The sequence below is a fragment of the Lathyrus oleraceus genome, chromosome 4 (assembly GCF_024323335.1).
Source record: "Lathyrus oleraceus cultivar Zhongwan6 chromosome 4, CAAS_Psat_ZW6_1.0, whole genome shotgun sequence".
Lineage (NCBI taxonomy): Eukaryota > Viridiplantae > Streptophyta > Magnoliopsida > Fabales > Fabaceae > Lathyrus > Lathyrus oleraceus.
In genome coordinates this window covers 125,584,328-125,604,520 of record NC_066582.1, presented here as the reverse complement: position 1 = coordinate 125,604,520, position 20,193 = coordinate 125,584,328, and the positions used below count along the sequence as shown (strand labels likewise).

Sequence of the window (20,193 nt, the reverse complement as noted above, 5' to 3'; positions counted from 1 at the left end):
TATGGTTGGGTTGATGGAATTTTATTAAATCTTAATTGAGTTTTCTTTACATGTTTCGTTGTTACCAATATAATGGGATGATCATTTTCTTATGCTCGATATCTTTTAGAGTTGATCTCTACACATTTTAGTATATGATTTCTTAATCCAAATTCATGTCACGGTGAAGATATTTGTGAGGTGAATTGACATTCGCAATAGAAAGGATAATTTGCCACAAGACATTAATTATGGATAGATTTGATTCATGTACGTAGGACTTATCATAAAGTTTACGGTGATAAGAAAGGTTATTAAGGGAGAGTTCACTAAAAGTTCAATAAATATTTATTTTCCACTAGACCAAATTACGGAAGATTTAACATTGGAATTCGAGAGGAAACAACGGGCTTTTGAAAAGCTCACAGAAGTACTTTGTTTGCATGTCGCCATTTGCCGAAGAATTTAGTGCCTTCAACTAAATGGAAACTTCGTGGGAAACAGTGCTCTAGTGTCTAAAAATTTTATTATTAGATTCACATTATTTAAATCAACTTTAGGTTTTCTTAATCATGTACTAGAGATCATATATGTTCCGTTAGATTGTTTTTTTAATTTCTCATGGTGTTGGGGATTTCGGTACATATTTACGGATCTTTGTCGTGTTATGGTTGCAACTAAGATTTTATTTTAATCATGTACTTTATTTGTCACTACTCTCAAGAAACAATATCAATGTCCTCAACAACCTATGAGTGGACAATATCGTTCCACAATTCTCAATTGATATTTTTTAACAATAACATACTTGTACTTCTATTGTCAAAATTTGACAATAGGTTGTTGAGGTCAGTATATGGATCATTCTCGACTGTTCCCAGTTAGCAATGTCAACTTTATTTGGGAACTAAATGGGAACCAAGTCAACATTACCAAGTCCGCATTGTCAACTCATAATTGCGAACCAGTTCCCAATTAGACCTTATAAAAGACCTCCCCTCATTGTGGATCATTCTCTTGGACACTTGAAGTGTAGTTTTGTCCATCAAATCTTATTACTCAATGTGTGTTGGATTTAATAGTTTCCTCTTTCATTACATTCATGCAATTTTCTATGAATATCTAGCTTGATGCCAACACAATGTAGGGTGCCCTCGACAATGTTATGATGGGTATATTATAGGTGTCTTTAAAGACCGAGTTCATAGACTCAACGAGGTTTATTTTCATGTGTCATTTTTACCGATCCTCGTCAAATGCCCTCGTTCACTTGTCAACACAAATGTTTTCGACCCACCTTAAAGTCAATGCATTTGCCGACAACCTTCAACATCTCAAGTCAAGAATACCATAACACACGACAACAATACCTACAATCTAAACCAACAACCATCATACACCACACACTATAACCCATACTTATGCACACAATATACCCCTATAGAAAATAACAATTTTCAGACACCTTGACCACAACTCCCTTTTTACCCACAACAATAATTTTTATTCGACAATGCGCCCCTCCTTCATGTGGAACCGATAGGCGCTTACAATGATCCGGTCAAAATCGACGCTAATTTTTTTTAATGTAATATGATTATTATTTAATAAATAAATAATCTTTTAATTATTATTTTATTTAATGTATTGCTTTAATTATTAATACATTATAAAAATATTTTTTTTATTTTTTTAAATAATATTAAAATTTAATTTATATTTATTAAAAATATTATAATTAGAAAGTCAATTATAATTTTAAAAAATGAAATAAATCCATTTTAAAGGGTCATTCAATGCATTAGACGGATCCTCTAATTTTTTAAGGCACCCTCCATAGCATTGGGCGAGCCTTCTTAAATTTTCCACACACCCTGAGCCGGTGCCTTATACCAAAAAAACATTTTTTTAAGTGCCTTATACCAAAAAAACATTTTTTTAAAGATAATAGTTTGACATTTTGTGTGAAAAATATGGTATTTTGGTTTAAAAAATTGAAAAAAGGTTGTATGTTGGTAAAATACTCCAAACTTGTGATTTTTCTAGACCCCGAACTTTCTAGGTTCTCAATTGCATATTAGATCAATATTTTCTTGAAGGATGGCTACATAAAGTGCTTTTTTTTGGCAATTGTACATGTTACACAATAGACTAGTATAGAAAATACACTTAAAGTAAAAGAATGTATAGACATATTTTCGGTTAATGTACCTCGACTACCACCTATAAGAGATATTGGATTTTCTATTGACCTACATTTGAGAATGATCCTATCTTAATCACATTGTGCCAGATGTTCCCATCAAAATTGATTTAGCTTAAGATTCAAATAAAGAAATTGATGTCGAAGAAGTTCATTCGGCCAAGTGTGTTAATGGGGATTTCATTGGCCAAGATTTTGCTGCCCATTTTTGGTTTATATTTAAAAGGTTCATATTTTCGTTTTCTCATATTTTCTTGATAAACTAGGAAATATTTTCATCTATTGCATGTAAAATAAATCAATAATGTCTAAGTATTTTATGTTTTTTTTGGCACAATCTTCGGTGCAATAAATTCTTAAAGAAGCTCAAAATGTCTCGAGGAATAAAAGGTTAAGGAGGAGATGGTAGGTCACATGTGGCACGGAATGTTATTAAATGAAAAAAAAATTGCATTCTAGATTTCTACTTATATAGGATATTTGGAGTAATAAAAGGAAAGTCATTATGGTAAAAAGTAGAGGAAAGGTTGAGTTAGTTATAGGTAGTTGAGAAAGTTAGTTAGAATATCTAATTAGCTTCCACACAATGTAACTAACCATGATATCCTGCATAATTTATAAATAGCAAGCTTCATGCATTGTATAATCCAATGAACAATCAACAATAACACAAGTAGAGCTTATGATAATTCTCTTTCAATGATTCAAGTTTATTCTAACATGGTATCAATCGCCTAAGGGGCTTTCTCCCCTTTCAAATCCATCATTTTCTTCTTGATCTCGCACCAATATATTGTCAGTTGCACCACTTGTTGAAGGTGTTGTAGCTTCATGTAGTTCATTGCAGAACCAGTTTCACAAGCAAACTTCAGAGAAGCTATAATGGTGGATCAAGAAAGCACGTTGTATGATGCACAAGATGTTCTCAAGTCTTCACAAGCAACGACACCTACAATGGTGCACTTAAACTCGGGCAACTCGTTTGCACCAAAACTCTCCATCATGTTGCAAGAAAACAATTTGTATCATATGGAATTAGCTGGTAGAAGGTATGATTTTATCACACAAACTTCACAAAGTTGCGATGAATCCTTATATTCCATCCATGTTCAAAATAGATAGTGAAAGATTATCGAATATCATTTCAGAAGAGTGTGAATCTTGGATTGTTCGAGATCAAGCTCTATTCACTTGGTTACTTTCTATCATTTCTGAATCGGTCATACCAAAGGTTCTATCATGTCAGCATGCGTATGAAGTATGTGAAGGGATTTAAGAGAGATTTTTCAAAAAAATTAATCCTCTTAATAAAAGTGGATTGTACTGCTTCAACAATCTCACTTTGAACCCTCGCACGGTTCTACTTTAAATATTTTTCAATTTTTGTATTTCTTTGCTAATAATATAACTGCTAGCCTTTGACATGATAGTGCATCCATGACTGCCAACAATAATGTAATTTGGCATTATAAAGTAGGGCATACTCACCCTAAAGCAATCAATCATGTTCTTGAGTTGTGTAGTATTCATGTGAATAATAAGAAATATGAAAGTTTTTGTCATGCTTGTTGTCTAGACAAATCTCATGGGCTTCATGCTCTTTTAACTCATACAAAATATAGTAGTGCTTTTGAACTAATCCAAACAAATCTATTTGGGGGGAGGGGGTTTCACTTGCTCCATCTAGAGGTGGATACACTTATTATGTCTCCTTTGTTGACGCTCATACAAGGTACACTTGGATATACATGCCGAAGCAGAAAAGTGATGTTCTTAATGCATTTAAATTCTTTCAGAGCTATGTCACAACACATTTCAACTCGCAAATAAAGTATATTCAATCATACTTTAGTGGTGAATTCACGTCATTCATAAGGTATCACAATGAGCTTGGCATAATGCACAGACTCACATGTCCACACACATCCCATCAGAATGGTACTGTTGAAATGAAGCATAGACAAATTATGGAAATGGGATTGGCCTTCACCATTATTTTACAAGTGTAGTGTATCTAATCAACATACGCCATACACCAAATTAGTCTTCACCATTATTTTCCTTACATAACAAGCAACTAGAGTATAAGACACTAAAAGTGTTTGGTCGATCATGCTACCCTCACTTGAGGCCATACAATCAACATGAACTGGATTTCAAAAGCACCAAATGTGTTTATCTGGGAGTATCCCCAATACACAAGGGTCATAAATGCTTGGACAAGGATGGCTGATTTTTTATCTCAAAGGATGTAAGGTTCAATGAAGCAGAATTTCCCTACTCTATTGTACAAATTGAGTTTGTCACTAGTGTCCCAGCTCATGATCGACGTACTATTTCTCTATTTGTACTTTCATGTACTAGTTTTCAGCTACAATTGTTGGGTCCCACACAAAATGGTTCTAATTTTCAGCTCTAAGTTATTACCTAAGTCTACTCACATAGAAGCTAGTCCTAAACATGAGTCTTTTCATTCTCAACATGCCCAATCAGTGCCAAATTCCACTAATTAGGCATTACCAAGTGATCCCAACCATGAATCATCTTTATCCATTACCCATCATGCTGAGCCAATTGAGCAATATCATCCTAGACAAAAACATTTTCAACTCAGACTCTAGCTATGTACTTATACACCATTATCCTATCTATGAAAATAACTTGTCCAACAAGGCATATTAAGACATGTCAACTTCTATATCCCAATACATGATGCATTCTAGAGACTTTTTATCACCTTCATTTCCTAGCCAAGCCTTTAATCTTACTCTCCTTGTCAACAATCACTCAATGCTAACAAGAGTCAAAACTGGCAACTCCAAACCAAAAGCTTTCCTTGTACACTCATAACTTATTACTACCAAACAAGCTCTAGCTCAACCTAAGTCGTTCAATGCTATGGAATCAGAATATAATTCTCTTCTAAAGAATGGAACCTAAACTCTCACCTTACTTCCACCTCATAAGAAAGCAATTGGGTGCAAGTATGCCTTCAAGAAAACCCAAATGACACGATTAACAAGTACAAGGTAAGACTTATTGCCAAAGGCTTCCACCAACAAGAAGGATTTGACTTTCATGAGACCTTGCCATCTATGGTCAAACCTACTACCATCAGGGTCATCATGTCCTTAGCTCACACATTCAAGTGGAAAAATCAACAGATAGACATCGATAATGCTTTCTAGAATGGTGATCATCCAGAGAAAGTGTATATGTAACAACCTCCTAGATTTGTGGACACCAAAGCCCCCTTATTTGCAAACTGAAGAAATTAGTTTATGGTCTTAAACAAGCCCCTAGAGTTTGGTATGAAAAACTTCACGAGGCCCTCATTCATTTTTGGTTTCTCTCAAGCAATTGCGATCATTCATTATTCATCTATCAAAATCAAAACATCACTTTGTATGCTTTGGTTTATGTTAGATGACATTCTGATCACAAACACCTCTTACAGGCTTATTCATTACCTGATTTCCAAGCTTCATCACAAATTTTCTCTCAAGAAGCATGGGAAGCCAAAGTACTTCCTTGGTATTGAAGTGCATGATTAGCAAAATGGAGCTATCATTCTCACTCAAACAAATACATCAAAGACTTATTGGTCAATGCAAACATGGTAGGTGTTAATGGTGTCAACACACTAATGTTCAACCATTACAAGTTGAGTAAGGATGCCACATATGTCATACCCGATCCCACCATCTACAAATCAATTGTTGGTGCCCTCTAATTTGCGACATTAACACGGTCTGACATAGCTTTCGGTGTCAAGAAAATGTGCCAATTTATGGCTAAGCCATTAGAATCACACTAGAGTTCAGTCAAACGCATCCTTCGATATTTAAATGGAATTGCACACCATGGTCTTCTTTTAAATCCAACCGGATATATGCAGAAAGTGTATCTTCAAGCTTGACGATCTACATCGGGTTTGTTTGTGTATCTTGAACCAAACCTCATCTCATGGAGCTCTAAGAAACAATCGTTGGTAGCACGCTCGAGCACGAAGGCAAAATATCGTGCACTAGCTCACACCACTTATGAGATATTATGGCTTAAATCTCTGCTCACAAAAATCCATGTTGAGTATCAAATCCCAACTCTACTTTGTGACAACATTAACGTTGTCATGATGTCTGATCACATTAAATCACACCGCATTTTTTACTCGGATTTCAAATGTTTATTAGGTCTTTATTATCGTTTTGCTTGTGTTATGCTCTCTTTTATGTTGTTTTCAGATATTTAGCTCTTTCGGGACCTTTTTAGAAGAAACGAAGCAAAAAGACCAAAAATTAGGGTTTTTCGGCAAATATTGTACACATGGCGTTATGCATGGCGGCCGCTATAGGAGAAGCCATGACACATCAGCCCTCAACCAGGAGGTAACCGCCACGATCCCATGAACTTTCCCATTCACACACATGGCGGGCGCCATGAAGGGGTGGCGGGCGCCACCTTTTCATTTCACGTTCCCACTAAGGAGAAGTTGAAGGGCATCATGGTCTTTACAAGCTTCTGAATTCCTCTATAAATAGGTCGTTCTAGTCCATTTCCAAATCATCCAACTTAGTTTACAACACTAAGACTATATTATCATCTGTGAAAGCAGTAATCCGTCACATCGAGGGGTTATCGCACCGTAGTGTAATTAAGTTAGAGCACTTTGATTTTGTTGTCGTCTTTATCTTCAAAGTCAAAGGTTTATTTTCCTTGTACCAGATTTAAAGCCTCCGTTTGGAGCAGGTTCTAATTTAATCGCTTTTATTTATTTTACTTGTCATGCTTTACTTTATTTAATTTCTTGCTATGCTTTACTTTATTTAATTCTTGTCATTGTCTTTACTTTATTTAAATTTCTCGCCATTATCTTTATTGCTCGTTTTAATTATTTTACAAGCTTTACTTGTTCTTTACGCATTACATTCTAAAATAATTTTTCATCATGATCAATATCGTTGTGTTTGTTTGTATTACCATGTCTGGCTAAATCTTTCAAAGGTTAGAATGTAAGGATCGCGGTTAAAGAGATGTTTCACATATTGAATCTGTAGAAATGCTTTAAAGGATGTTTTGATTTTTAAATCGAGTTTTCTGAAACAAACTTGGTTAGTTTTAACTACTCAAGGAGTGCGAAAGCACCCTGGCTTAGTTAACTAGGAATTCTTATCACTTTAAGGAAAAACGATTTTTGAAACTATTTTCGGACGCGTTGATAGATTTAAAATCAGGAAACTCCTTGGGTAAACTTTCCAAATCAAAATCACTTTTCAACTAAGTTTACGAGTCTTATTTCTTAAAAATAAGTTTACTACTTTAGCGTTCTGCGCACCTTTTATAAGTGACAATAAAAGACCTTAATTTAAGGGTAAAATCGGTTCTGAATACGCAAAAGCAACAGTTCCCATTAAATGGATTCTTTTCAAGAGTAGAAAATATTGCCCCATAAGTAGTTTTATTTAGACAATCGAAACATCGTTTAACTGACGTGAAATACATTCAAGTCTGTCTTTATCTGCACTGTATTTATTATTTTCTTTATTTACTATTATTTTGCGACATCAATGTCTCTTTATACCGCCTTAGATAAACATCGTAACAATAGTAATCGGTAGATTGACGATTTGGTCTCTGTGGGATCGATATTCTTTTATATTACTCTGACGCGATTCGTGCACTTGCGAATAGAGCGATCAAGTTTTGGGTGCCGCTACCGGGGAATAACTTCGTCAAATTTCATACCATGTTGTTACACCGTCTAGACTAAGGCATTATTAGTCGGTAAATGCGAAGAACACGTAGTACCATAAATTTAGTAGATCCTTTAGCGGAACCCGAACGTTACACTCGTACACGCCTCTTACTCATCCGAATTAAGAAAGCTATGGCCGAGAATCGTGACCGGAGACCTCTTAAGGAATTTTCCCAACCCTCTGACGAGGAACCTAGTTCTAGTATAGTAAACCCCCTCATTCCTACCAACAATTTTGAACTAAAACCATCTTTACTGCAATTAATGCAATAGAACCAATTCGCGGGTCTCGCTACTGAGAACCCAAATCAACATTTAAAAGTCTTTATCCAACTGGCCGACACTTTTAAATCCAACGGTGCTTCACATGATGCGATCCGTTTAAGATTATTTCCTTTCTCCCTCAAAGATAGAGCACGTTCATGGTTGGATTCACTTCCAGCTAACTCAATAACTACCTGGGAAGACCTTAGAAGAGTATTCCTTGCTAGATATTTTCCCCCTAGTAAGACTGTTGTTCTTCGAAACCAAATAACTAGATTTACTCAAAACCAAGGAGAATCACTTTTTGAAGCTTGGGAGAGATACAAAGAGCTATTAAGAGTCTGTCCACACCATGGCCTAGAACAATGGCTGATCGTTCATACCTTCTACAATGGACTCCATTATAACACAAAGATGAGCATCGACGTTGTCGCTGGTGGCGCGTTGATGAACAAACCTTACCCTGAAGCTTCTGACCTAATTGAGGATATGGCCCAAAACCATTACCAATGGGGAACTGAACGAGCATCGGTAAAGAAAAAGGAGACCCAAGATGGAATACATGAGATAAGCTCTATGGACATGATGCAGGCGAAAATGGACGCTTTAGCCATTAAGGTCGAACATATTTCTACAAACACTAACACCGCAGCGGTAGTCCACACAGAGTGTGAACTTTGTGGATCTAAAGGACACGAAACGACAGAATGTAACCTTTTGAACGACCTGAACACCGACCAAGTGAATTACGCCCAACGTAACCCATTTTCAAACACTTACAACCCTGGATGGAAGAATCACCCGAATTTTTCCCATAAAAACCAGAACCCTATCCAAAATTATGCACCTCAGAGACCACAAGGTTATCAAGCCCAAAAACCAAATCAACATATGCAAGTTGTGCCCCAGAAGTCTAACCTTGAGAAGATCATAGAGAGCTTTATATCAGGCCAGACTCAGCAAAATAAAGAATTCCTAAACCAGAACATTCACGTAAACGAACTGATAACGCAATTAGGGACCAAGGTTGATCAGATAATCACTCACAACAAGATGCTTGAAACCCATATCTCACAGGTAGCACAAAACCAAGCCCCACAAACTACACCTGGAGGACAATTCCCTGGACAACCTCAACTCAACCCTCGAGGGCAAGCTAACGCTATCTCATTACGAAGTGGGACCGCTTACGAAGGGCCTCATAACCCAGCAATGAGCGAGTCCAAAGCTTCTAAAGAAAATATACCTACAAACTAAGGAGAAGAACCAGTGGAACCCGAAAAACAAACCGACCAAGAAGGAGAAGCCAAGGATAAAACTTACAAACCACCACCCCCGTACAAACCACCAATCCCACCGCAAAGACTTAAACAAACCAAAATCAATAACTAATACCAAAAGTTTATAAAAGTAATAGAGAAGCTTCATGTAGAGATTCCTTTCACCGAAGCCATCACCCAAATTCCATCTTACGCCAAATTTCTCAAAGACATCTTAACCAACAAGTGTAGGCTTGACGATCCCAAACCTTTGGAATGCAATTTTATTTCTGAGAATAAACTTGCTAAGAAGGAGAAAGACCCTGGGAGTTTTTCTATACCTTGCATTCTAGGGAGTCATGTGATCCACAAAGCTTTCCTAGACTTAGGCGCTAGTGTGAGTTTAATGCCCTTAGTTGTGTGTAAAAGGTTAAACTTAGGAGAATTACAACCAACTAAGATGTCCCTCCAGTTAGCCGATAGATCTGTTAAGTACCCTGTAGGCATTTTAGAAGACATCTCAGTTAGGATCGGTCAACTTTATATCCCAACAGACTTTGTGGTCATGGATATCAAGGAAGACGACGATATCCCTATCCTTTTAGGTAGACCATTTTTATCAACAGTCGGAGCTATAATAGATGTTAAAAGAGGAAAATTAACTTTCGAAGTAGGGGATGAAAAGATAGAGTTTATTCTTTCAAAGTTCCTGATGGCACCAATCATAGGAGACGCATGTTACGCGATCGATATCATAGATGAATGCTAAGGGAATTTGATCAAGAAGAACCTGTGATCGAACCATCTTCAAACTCGAATGAAAAGGATGACGAGCTAAAGGAAACGGAACCTCACACTAACGAATGTTTGGCCCTTACTCCTAACCTTTCACCAAATTCTCAAAAGCCAACTCAAGAACTTAAGGAACTGCCCAAGAACCTGAGATACGAGTTTTTGGATAAAGAAATGAATCGCCCAGTAATAGTTAGTGCCACCTTAAACCAAGGCGAGAGAAACCAACTCTTGAATGTTTTACGAAGACACCCCTCTGCCTTAGGATACAACATCTCTGATTTAAAAGGTATAAGCCCATCCGTGTGTATGCACAGGATCTCGCTAGAGGAAGATTCAAAACCTTCCAGAGAACATTAGAGAAGAATCAACCCTGTAATGAGTGAGGTGGTAAAGAAGGAAGTCCTTAAACTGCTAGAAGCTGGTATAATTTATCAGATCTCCGATAGTAAATGGGTAAGTCCTCTACATGTGGTACCCAAAAAGGGAGGCATCACAGTCGTGCAGAACGAGAAGGGCGAGCATGTAGTTAAACGTATAGAAGGTGGATGGCGTATGTGCATAGATTATAGGAAGCTTAATAAGGCAACGAGGAAAGACCATTTCCCCCTTCCATTCATAGATCAAATGCTTGAGCGTCTTGCTAGACACTCTTACTTTTGTTATCTGGATGGATATTCTGGATTTTTCCAAATACCCATACACCCCGAGGATCAAGAGAAAACAACCTTCACCTGTCCTTACGGTACATTTGCTTACAGACGAATGTCGTTTGGACTCTGTAATGCGCCAGCTACTTTCCAACGTTGTATGATGTCAATCTTCGCAGATTATCTCGACGGAATTATGGAAGTGTTCATGGATGATTTCTCGGTATGTGGGTTTGACTGTGAGAATTTCCTCACTAATCAAAGGATCAATCTTGTTCCTTTTATGCTTGCACATATGTACACAATTCTTAAAAAGGGAGGAACCATTTCTTTTAGTGGTTTAATTACTTCTATTGTTAGAGCATTAAATCTCAACGTTGAGTTAGCCACCTTAGAACCACTCCCTCACCGCACCATTAACTTAAAATTCTTGAAGGATATGAAATTATACAAGGTGCAGCGAGCAGGTGGTTATAACCTCATGATCCATGGTGTATCTATACCCAGTGTTGTTTTACCTTGCTCTCAGCGTACAGACGTGTGACATGCAAGGAACTGGACGTATGATCTCGATGCTCCACCTTTTACCGATCCTTTGCCACCTAATGTTCCTATGGACGATGGGAAAGGGACCGATGATGAGTATGACCGGCGCGACCAGTCACCTGCTCATGATATTCCTACTGTATCACCTGCATACACTGCACCTTCTTCTTCTGACCATTTTGCAGGTACCGCTCCCGGTTTTTACATCACTGAGGAGATGTGGCGCGAGCACCTGGCTCGAGAGGAAAGGCGTGACACCCTTCTGAATACCATAAACCAACAATTGACAGATAATATGAGTTTTATGGTAGCCTCCCAACAGCGTAGTGAGCAAGCACATCGGACTATCATTGAGTCCTTACTTGCGATCACTAATGAGCAACACCCAGAGATAAGCTACTGAGCGTCACTTCGCACTTATCGAGGCCAACCAAGGGTCTCCCTTAGGTCGCTCTAGGCAGCTACAGGAAGGACTTAGTACTTGTAGCAGGCGTCGTCGACCCAAGCATCCTGACCAGGGCGGTGACGGTGACGGTACCGGTGAACACCCATAGTTCTCTCTCTCTCTCTCTTCCAGGTTACTCCTACTCTATCTCATATCCAAACATTGAGGACAATGTTCAGTTTAAGTGTGGGAGGAGATTTTTATCACTTTTTATTGCTTTCCTTTATTTTTAGTATGTTTTGTGCGTTTTAGTTGTTTGCCTTTTCTTTTCAATAAAATAACATGTGTTTGACGAGTCATCTGTGTAGTATATGTATTTCTCCCATTTCTTTAATCTTACCAAAAAAAATTGTGAGCAAAGATAACAGTGCATCTTGAATATTCAGGCTATAAGACAGGTTTATGACGGGATGTAAAAGACTTGGGAAAACTTTTTCTAAAAATCGATATTGTCTTAACACCGTAGGCTTCATGATTATAAGAGTCGATCTCGATACCCTATATGTTGTGGCCCTAATTTTTGTTCCAAATAAGTCCTTAAGTAGTTTATCCTTGCAGTCAGGTCCGACTTAAGCATGCTCTACGTAGGGGACCGATGAAAATAAGTGAATGATCACAAAAATTCTTGCTTTGTTCTCTAGTTGTATGAAAATCCAGGCTAGGTGACTCTCACACGGTCATTTAACCCAGCAAAATAAAGACATTTGCGAAATATGCAAAAGAAAAATAAATAAATAAATAAATAAATATATATATATATATATATATATATATATATATATATATATATATATATAAATGATATGCCTCTTGTTGGTTGGTTCAGAGGTATCTGGTGCTGAACTTGGTAGGGTGGATTACGATCCAATCCCCCACAACTACAAATTGGGTTAAATAAAGGGGTTACACCAACTTATGTACCAGAGCCTCATGCTTAAGATCATAATCACTAACCGGTCACCTTACTACGAGTATGTACGGATAACGGGCTTAATGTGATTGCACCTGAATGAAAAGGACTTGAAGAATATCAAAAGAAGGCATAGGTATGGTGGGGTGATGTGGATTGATTTGTATAGGAACGAAGCATATGACCCCATTTGCGAGAAGTGTCACTACAATATCCTTTGTTAGATTCGTTAGTACCTATCGATACATTCCTTGAATAAACTTATAAGCCTTTTTGCCTTGAATTAACTCTGATTGATACTGTTTTTCTTGCATAAACTATAAAGAATTTTGCTTGAGGACAAGCAAAGGTTTAAGTGTGGGAGAATTTGATCACACTGAATCACACCGCACTTTTGACTCGGATTTCACATGTTTATTAGGTCTTTATTATCGTTTTGCTTGTGTTATGCTCTCTTTAATGTTTTTTTCCAGATATTTAGCTCTTTCGGGACCTTTTTAGAAGAAACGAAGCAAAAAGACCAAAAATTAGGGTTTTTCGGCAAATATTGTACACATGGCGTTATGCATGGCGGCCGTTATAGGAGAAGCCATGACACATCAGCCCTCAACCAGGAAGTAACCGACACGATCCGATGAACTTTCCCATTCACACACATGGCGGGCGCCATGAAGGGGTGGCGGACGCCACCTTTGCATTTCACTTTCCCACTAAGGAGAAGCTGAAGGGCATCATGGTCTTTGCAAGCTGCTGAATTCCTCTATAAATAGGCCGTTCTAGTCCATTTCCAAATCATCCAACTTAGTTTACAACACTAAGACTATATTATCATCTGTAAAAGCGGTAATCCGTCACATCGAGGGGTTATCGCACCGTAGTGTAATTAAGTTGGAGCACTTCGATTTTGCTGTCGTCTTTATCTTCAAAGTCAAAGGTTTATTTTCCTTGTACCAGATTTAAAGCCTCCGTTTGGAGCAGGTTCTAATTTAATCGCTTTTATTTATTTTACTTGTCATGTTTTACTTCATTTAATTTCTTGCTATACTTTATTTAATTTATGTCATTGTCTTTACTTTATTTAAATTTCTCGCCATTATCTTTATTGTTCGTTTTAATTATTTTACACGTTTTACTTGTTCTTTACGCCTTACATTCTAAAACAACTTTTCATCATGATCAATATCGTTGTGTTTGTTTGTATTACCATGTCTGGCTAAATCTTTCAAAGGTTAGAATGTAAGGATCGCGGTTAAAGAAATGTTTCACATATTGAATCTGTAGAAATGTTTTAAAGGTTGTTTTGATTTTTAAATCGAGTTTTCTGAAACAAACTTGGTTAGTTTTAACTACTCAAGGAGTGTGAAAGCACCCTGGCTTAGTTAACTAGAAATTTTTATCACTTTAAGGAAAAACGATTTTTGAAACTGTTTTCGGACGCGTTGATAGATTTAAAATCAGGAAACTTCTTGGGTAAATTTTCCAAATCAAAATCACTTTTCAACTAAGTTTACGAGTCTTATTTCTTAAAAATAAGTTTACTACTTTAGCGGTATGCGCATCTTTTGTAAGTGACAATAAAAGACTTTAATTTAAGGGCAAACTCGATTCTGAATACGCGAAAGCGACAGTTCCCGTTAAATGGATTCTTTTCAAGAGTAGAAAATATTGCCCCATAAGTAGTTTTATTTAGACAATCGAAACATCGTTTAACTGAAGTGAAATACATTCAAACTTGTCTTTATCTGCACTGTATTTATTATTTTCTTTATTTACTATTATTTTGCGACATCAATATCTCTTTTATACCGCCTTAGATAAACATCGTAACGATAGTAATCGATAGATTGACGATTTGGTCTCTGTGGGATCGATATTCTTTTATATTACTCTGACGCGATTCGTGCACTTGCGAATAAAGCGATCAGTGTCACACAATTCGGTGTAGGCATGACAACATAACCCATAACCGCGGGTGCCAACCCGAACCCGCCCCGAAGTTGACGGGGAAAATCCGCTTTGACTGGGTTTGGGTTCGGGTTTGGATTTTCCCCGATTTTAAAATATGGGGATGGGTCGGGTAATTGGGACACTAGTACCCACCCCGAACCCGTCCCCGAACCCGCCCCGTTTATTTCCTTATGTACGTTATTATTTATTTTTGAATATTTAGAATATTAAATATGTGGTCAATGTTTTGATATTTTAATTTGAATTTATTATTTGAAATATTTGAAATGTATGTATGGAATTTTTTTAGATTGTTTTATTTTATTATTTGTAATATAATTTTATTTTGGAAAAATAAATATTTCTATTTAAAAAAATGATTTAACTAAATGAATGGTGACGGGACGGGGATACCCGAACCCGTTTGGGACGGGTTTGGGTTTTGATTCTCCATCTCTGTTTGGGTTTGGGGCGGAGAACGGGGATTGTTTGGGGATTTGGGTTTGGGTTTGGGGAGGTAAAAACCGTCCCCGACCCGCCCCGTTGCAATGCCTAATTCGGTGCTTCATGCAAGAACAAAATCCATCGAGATCGACATCCATTTTGTGCGAGAAAGAGTGACAGCTAACAAGCTCACAATCCAACACATACGGACAGTGCAAATTGTTGACGCTCTCACCAAGCCACTCTCTCATGTCGTGATTCAAGAATTCAAGTCCAAGCTCAAAGTGCACCCTTGCTCCAACCATGACCTTGTGGGTATTGGAGTAATAAAAGGAAAGCCATGGTGGTAACAAGTAGAGGAAAGTTGAGTTCGTTATAGGTAGTTGAGAAAATTAGTAACTAACTTCTACACAATGTAACCATAATAGCTTGCATAATCTATAAATAGCAAGCTTCATGCATTTTACAATCCAATGAACAATCAACAACAACACAAGCAGAGCTTGTGAGAATTCTCTTTCAATGATTCAAGTTCATCCTAACATAGGATATGTTACAAACAAAGTCTCGATTCAAAGATTACCTCCTAAAATTATTAAGGCTAATTCTATAGGTCATAACTAAAAAGATGTTACACTATATGCAAGTTTGTTTATACTGATGAATCAATAAATCGCACCATTAGATTAAAATATGGTTAAATTTATTGATCTAATCGTGAAATGTAGACTGGCCAACTATGAGGACCAAGAGACTAAATAATAATTGGTGGGTGTGATGGGAACGACAAAAAAAACAGTGTTTGCAAACCAGAATACTTAGAATGTGATGTGTAATCTCTCACTGTTACCATTCTCTCAATAAGCTGTAGTAAGTAGATTTAAGGCGAAATTCAAAGGAGTTAACCGAAAAATCACACTTTAATTAATAGAGATCTGAAATATGTTTGGCCTCAACATAACTATTGCTTATACTACTTCACATTCTAAACCGAAGCACCGCAATAAAACCCAGTGCTTCTTGGACCAGCATCATAATACATGGACTATATGAATATGTAAGAAGCCGTAACTAATCCATGACTTACGCGACTGTAAATTAAATTCTATGATCATGTTTCTTCGAATATGGTTGATAATATCAAGTTTTGAACAAAAGCTGCCTTCAACCCTTGTTCTTGTTGATCCTGCTCAGCATCAGCAGTCCAGCACCTGCAGAGACAAAACCAGTAGCATCCATTCAGCAACAGATTTAAGGAGAGAATTTCCATAAGTCTTGATGGTTCAGCACTTAACTATATAATCTGCAAGAACCATACCTTTTTGGTCTATGAATGTTTATATCCTTGTTTCCGAGGCTGGACTTTTCACCTTGATGGCTACTGTTAGAGTTAGGAACAGAGTTAGGAACGGGCACGTTGCAGATGAACGGTGACAAAAGCGGATCGGCTACCGATTCTTGTTTGTTTCCCCTGCCAGCTGGTTTCTTGCCAAACATTGCTGAATTACCGGACCAGGTGCTAGATTTCTCAGACTTCCATCCCCACTATAGATCAAAATATCAATTTATTGACTTTAGCAAGATAATCAAGAAATGTCATTAGCTTAAACGAGAGTCAGAGCCGTCTTTGTGAGCGCGCAAGACACAGGGCTAGAAATTTGTCACAGTTAAACCGTAACTAATCTATTTATTTTGTCAAGATTAAACTGCGACTAATCTAAGTATGTCTCCAAAAATTTGAGACAGCGTAGACTCAAACATATGCTGGATTCTACAAAACATACCTTTGGCGAGGTTGAATGTGTAAATTGTGCGATTGCATCATTTCCTAAATCTTGTTCACACACAGGACAAACCTGGTGTAGGCAAATAGAATCAGATATTATAACCATTGTTTACTTGCATAAAATGCATGAAAATTTCAAAGATGACATAAAAAAATTTAGGAAACAGAAAGGTTATACCAGATATTTAAGGGCAGAGCAATAGTCCTCTTGGGAGGGTCCAGGAAGTTGAATTTGAAAATCACAAAAAGGACATCTGAGAAGAGATTGGTAATCATCATCATACACATCTGTGTAATGGATTACTGGATATTCATCTGTGGCAAGTAAATGGACTTAATGAGTGTTAGTAGCAAGGTTTTGAAGCAAGAGATAGAAAAAGAAAAGAGTAGTAGACAATAGAATTGAAAGTAGGGAAAGAGGAAGTAACTAACCAGAGTGAAGTGGAGGAGAATATTGAAGAGTAGAGAAGTGGTTGACAGAGTGAATACTGGCCATGATATCCAAATCCATGATATTATCTTCTTTCTTTGTTTCTTCAGGCAGAGGAGAAGTGAAAGTGATGGTTTTGTTTGGTTGAGGGTAATGGCGGTGGTGATAATCAGAGAGAGAAAAGGTGGTTTTGGAATGTAAAGAAAAGAGGAGGCGAGTTTGGTTTTCAATCAGTCAAGTCATCTGTTATCACCAATGGCTTTATTGTATTCTGATGTTTTGCTGACTCGTGTTTTGTTTCTTACACCGGATGGTTTTCCAACACACAAACACATCACACCACGTTTTCTTCTTTCTCAAATAGTACTATACTTCTTTCTCAAAAGTAATGTTATTAAAAGTTACTCTTTTGTTTTAAAATTTAAAAGGAGTGAATTTAAAATTATTATTATTATTATTATCATTATTATAATAAGACATTACATTTTTATTAAATTTATTTTATAATGTATTGGAAGTAATAATATAGAGTAATAATTGAAGTATATAATTGAAAAAATAGCAATTATTTCTACATTGAAAATTGTTAGTTGTAATTCATAGTTTTGTAGAAAGCTAGCATTCGACTATGTCGAAGTAGCTAGACGAAGAAAAACGAGTCAGTTGTATTCTTTTGTCGAGTACTGCATATAATTGTTATGTCGAAGTGACTTGTAATTTTATATTTTCCACTTTGTAGGTTTTGGGTCATAGTTTTAATTGTCTATAAAAAGGGCTTGGTATGATGCAAATAGGTACAATAACAACAACAAAACTCAATAAGGATTCTGTTTTTCACAAATTTAGTTTAGAGTTTTTCTCTCTTTTCTCTCTTCTCTCATCTTTCTTGAAAACCTTTTTTGTTTCAATAAATTGGTATCAGAGTCTGGTTGTGATTCAGAGAGAATCGGTAATGGCAAATGGAAACACGACATCAACGCAATTTCCAACTATTATATCGATTTTCAAAGGGGAGAACTGTGAATGGTGGATGGCGCAGATGAAAGTCATTTTCAATTTTTAAGATGTGGTTGAAATCGTGAACAATGGAGTACATGCATTAGAAGAGAATGCGAACGATGTTCAGTAAACTGCATACTAGGAAAGAAGAAAGAAAGATGGAAAAGCTTTATTCTTGATCCATCAATGCTTGGATCCTAACACGTTCGAGAAGATAATTAAAGAAGAAACTATCAAATGAGTGTGGGACAAGTTAAAGAACTTGTGCAGCGGAGATGAAAAGCTGAAAAGGGTGAAAATGTAGACGTTGAGAATGCAATTTAAGATGACTCAGATGAAGGAAGAAGAATAAGTCTCAGAATACTTTTCAATGGTATTGTTAACGAAACTGATGAAGGCGTGTGGTAAATTAATCAACGATTTGTAGAAGATTGAGAAAGTGTTGAGCTCTCTGACTGCGAATTTTGATTACATTGTAATGTTTATTGAAGAGTCCAAGAACCTAGATGAGATGAAGTTAGAAGAACTTCAAGCTTTATTAGAGGCTCATGAGATGAGGTTGAAGCAGATAAACTCAGAAAGGGAGAAGGTGGCTGAATAAACACTACAAGCAAGATTCATCAAGAAGTTTGATAAAGAGAAAGCGAAATGGAGAAATAATCTTGTTAATGATAAGAAGTCGAGCAAAAACTCAAAGAATCACTTTGATTCAATCAAGAAAGACATGGGCAACAAGTATTCGACGAAGAAAGTTGACATGAAGGAGGTGCAGTGTTACAACTATAAAGGCTTTGGTCATTATGCTCGAGACTGTTGAAGAAAGAAAGAAACAAGAGAAAAAGATAGTGATGAAACGTAATATGCACAAGCTAGAGATAGTGACTTTGATGATGTGTTACTGATGGAAAATACTCAATCAAACAATGAGCAAACCAACATGTGGTACCTAGATTCATGGTGTAGTAACCACATGGCTGGTAGTAAAAAGTTGTTCACCAAGATAGATGAATTAGTTGAGAAAGTGATAAGTTTGCAGATGGAAGACACATCACATCAGATGAAAAAGGAAATATTTGTTGTCAGAAAGGATGGTCGAAATGTCAGCATCACTGATGTGTTGTATATACCTTTGATGACAAGTAACTTGATAAGCGTAGGTCAATTACTCGCAAAAGAGTACAACATGAAACTAGAAAAGAATCAGATGAAGGTGTATCATGGTGATGGAAGGTTGATTCTGAAGGCACCGTTGGCAGAAAACAAGACCTTCAAAGTAGAGATCAACATGGTTGATCACAAGTGTCTTGCTTCGACTGAAGAAGAAGACAAGAACTAGTTATGGCATCACAAGTATGGACATCTAAACTTCAAAAGTTTAGGTATGCTCAACCATAATAAGATGGTGTATGGCTTACCTCAGGTGAAGGAACCAAGTCAGGTATGTGAGGAATGTTGCAAAGCAAAGCAGACAAGGAAAGCATTCAAACATTACTTGCCTATGAGGTCGAAAGAAAATCTTGAGCTTGTTCATTATAATGTATGTGGACCTTTTGAAGTAATATCGAATGGAGGTAACTACTATTTCCTAGATTTCATAGATAAATTCACCATATATATGTGGATTTACCTTATTGAAAGGAAGAGCGAGGTATACACACAGTTTAAGAACTTCAAATTGCATGTCGAGAAGCAAAGTGGATGTAAGTTGAAGAAACTAAGAACTAATGGTGGTAGTGAATAATTTCTCGAGAATTTGCTAGATTTCGCAATGAGGAAGGTATAGA

General features: G+C 36.8%; 1 protein-coding gene and 1 non-coding gene across 2 annotated transcripts; both read right to left on the bottom strand.

Moving 5' to 3' along the window:
* Nucleotides 1-8,453: 8,453 nt before the first annotated feature.
* LOC127077774 (small nucleolar RNA R71) lies at nucleotides 8,454-8,560 on the bottom strand. Its single transcript, XR_007787547.1, has one exon. It is a non-coding gene; the product is annotated as a small nucleolar RNA R71 (small nucleolar RNA).
* Nucleotides 8,561-16,095: 7,535 nt separating this feature from the next.
* LOC127073980 (protein DEHYDRATION-INDUCED 19) lies at nucleotides 16,096-17,729 on the bottom strand. The gene is made up of 5 exons (XM_051015233.1): nucleotides 17,413-17,729; nucleotides 17,159-17,295; nucleotides 16,979-17,050; nucleotides 16,513-16,739; nucleotides 16,096-16,405 (listed from the first exon to the last, which is right to left on the bottom strand). The coding sequence occupies exons 1-5, from the start codon at nucleotides 17,489-17,491 to the stop codon at nucleotides 16,306-16,308; spliced, it is 615 nt and encodes a 204-aa protein (XP_050871190.1). The 5' UTR covers nucleotides 17,492-17,729; the 3' UTR covers nucleotides 16,096-16,305.
* Between the last annotated feature and the right edge of the window lie 2,464 nt (nucleotides 17,730-20,193).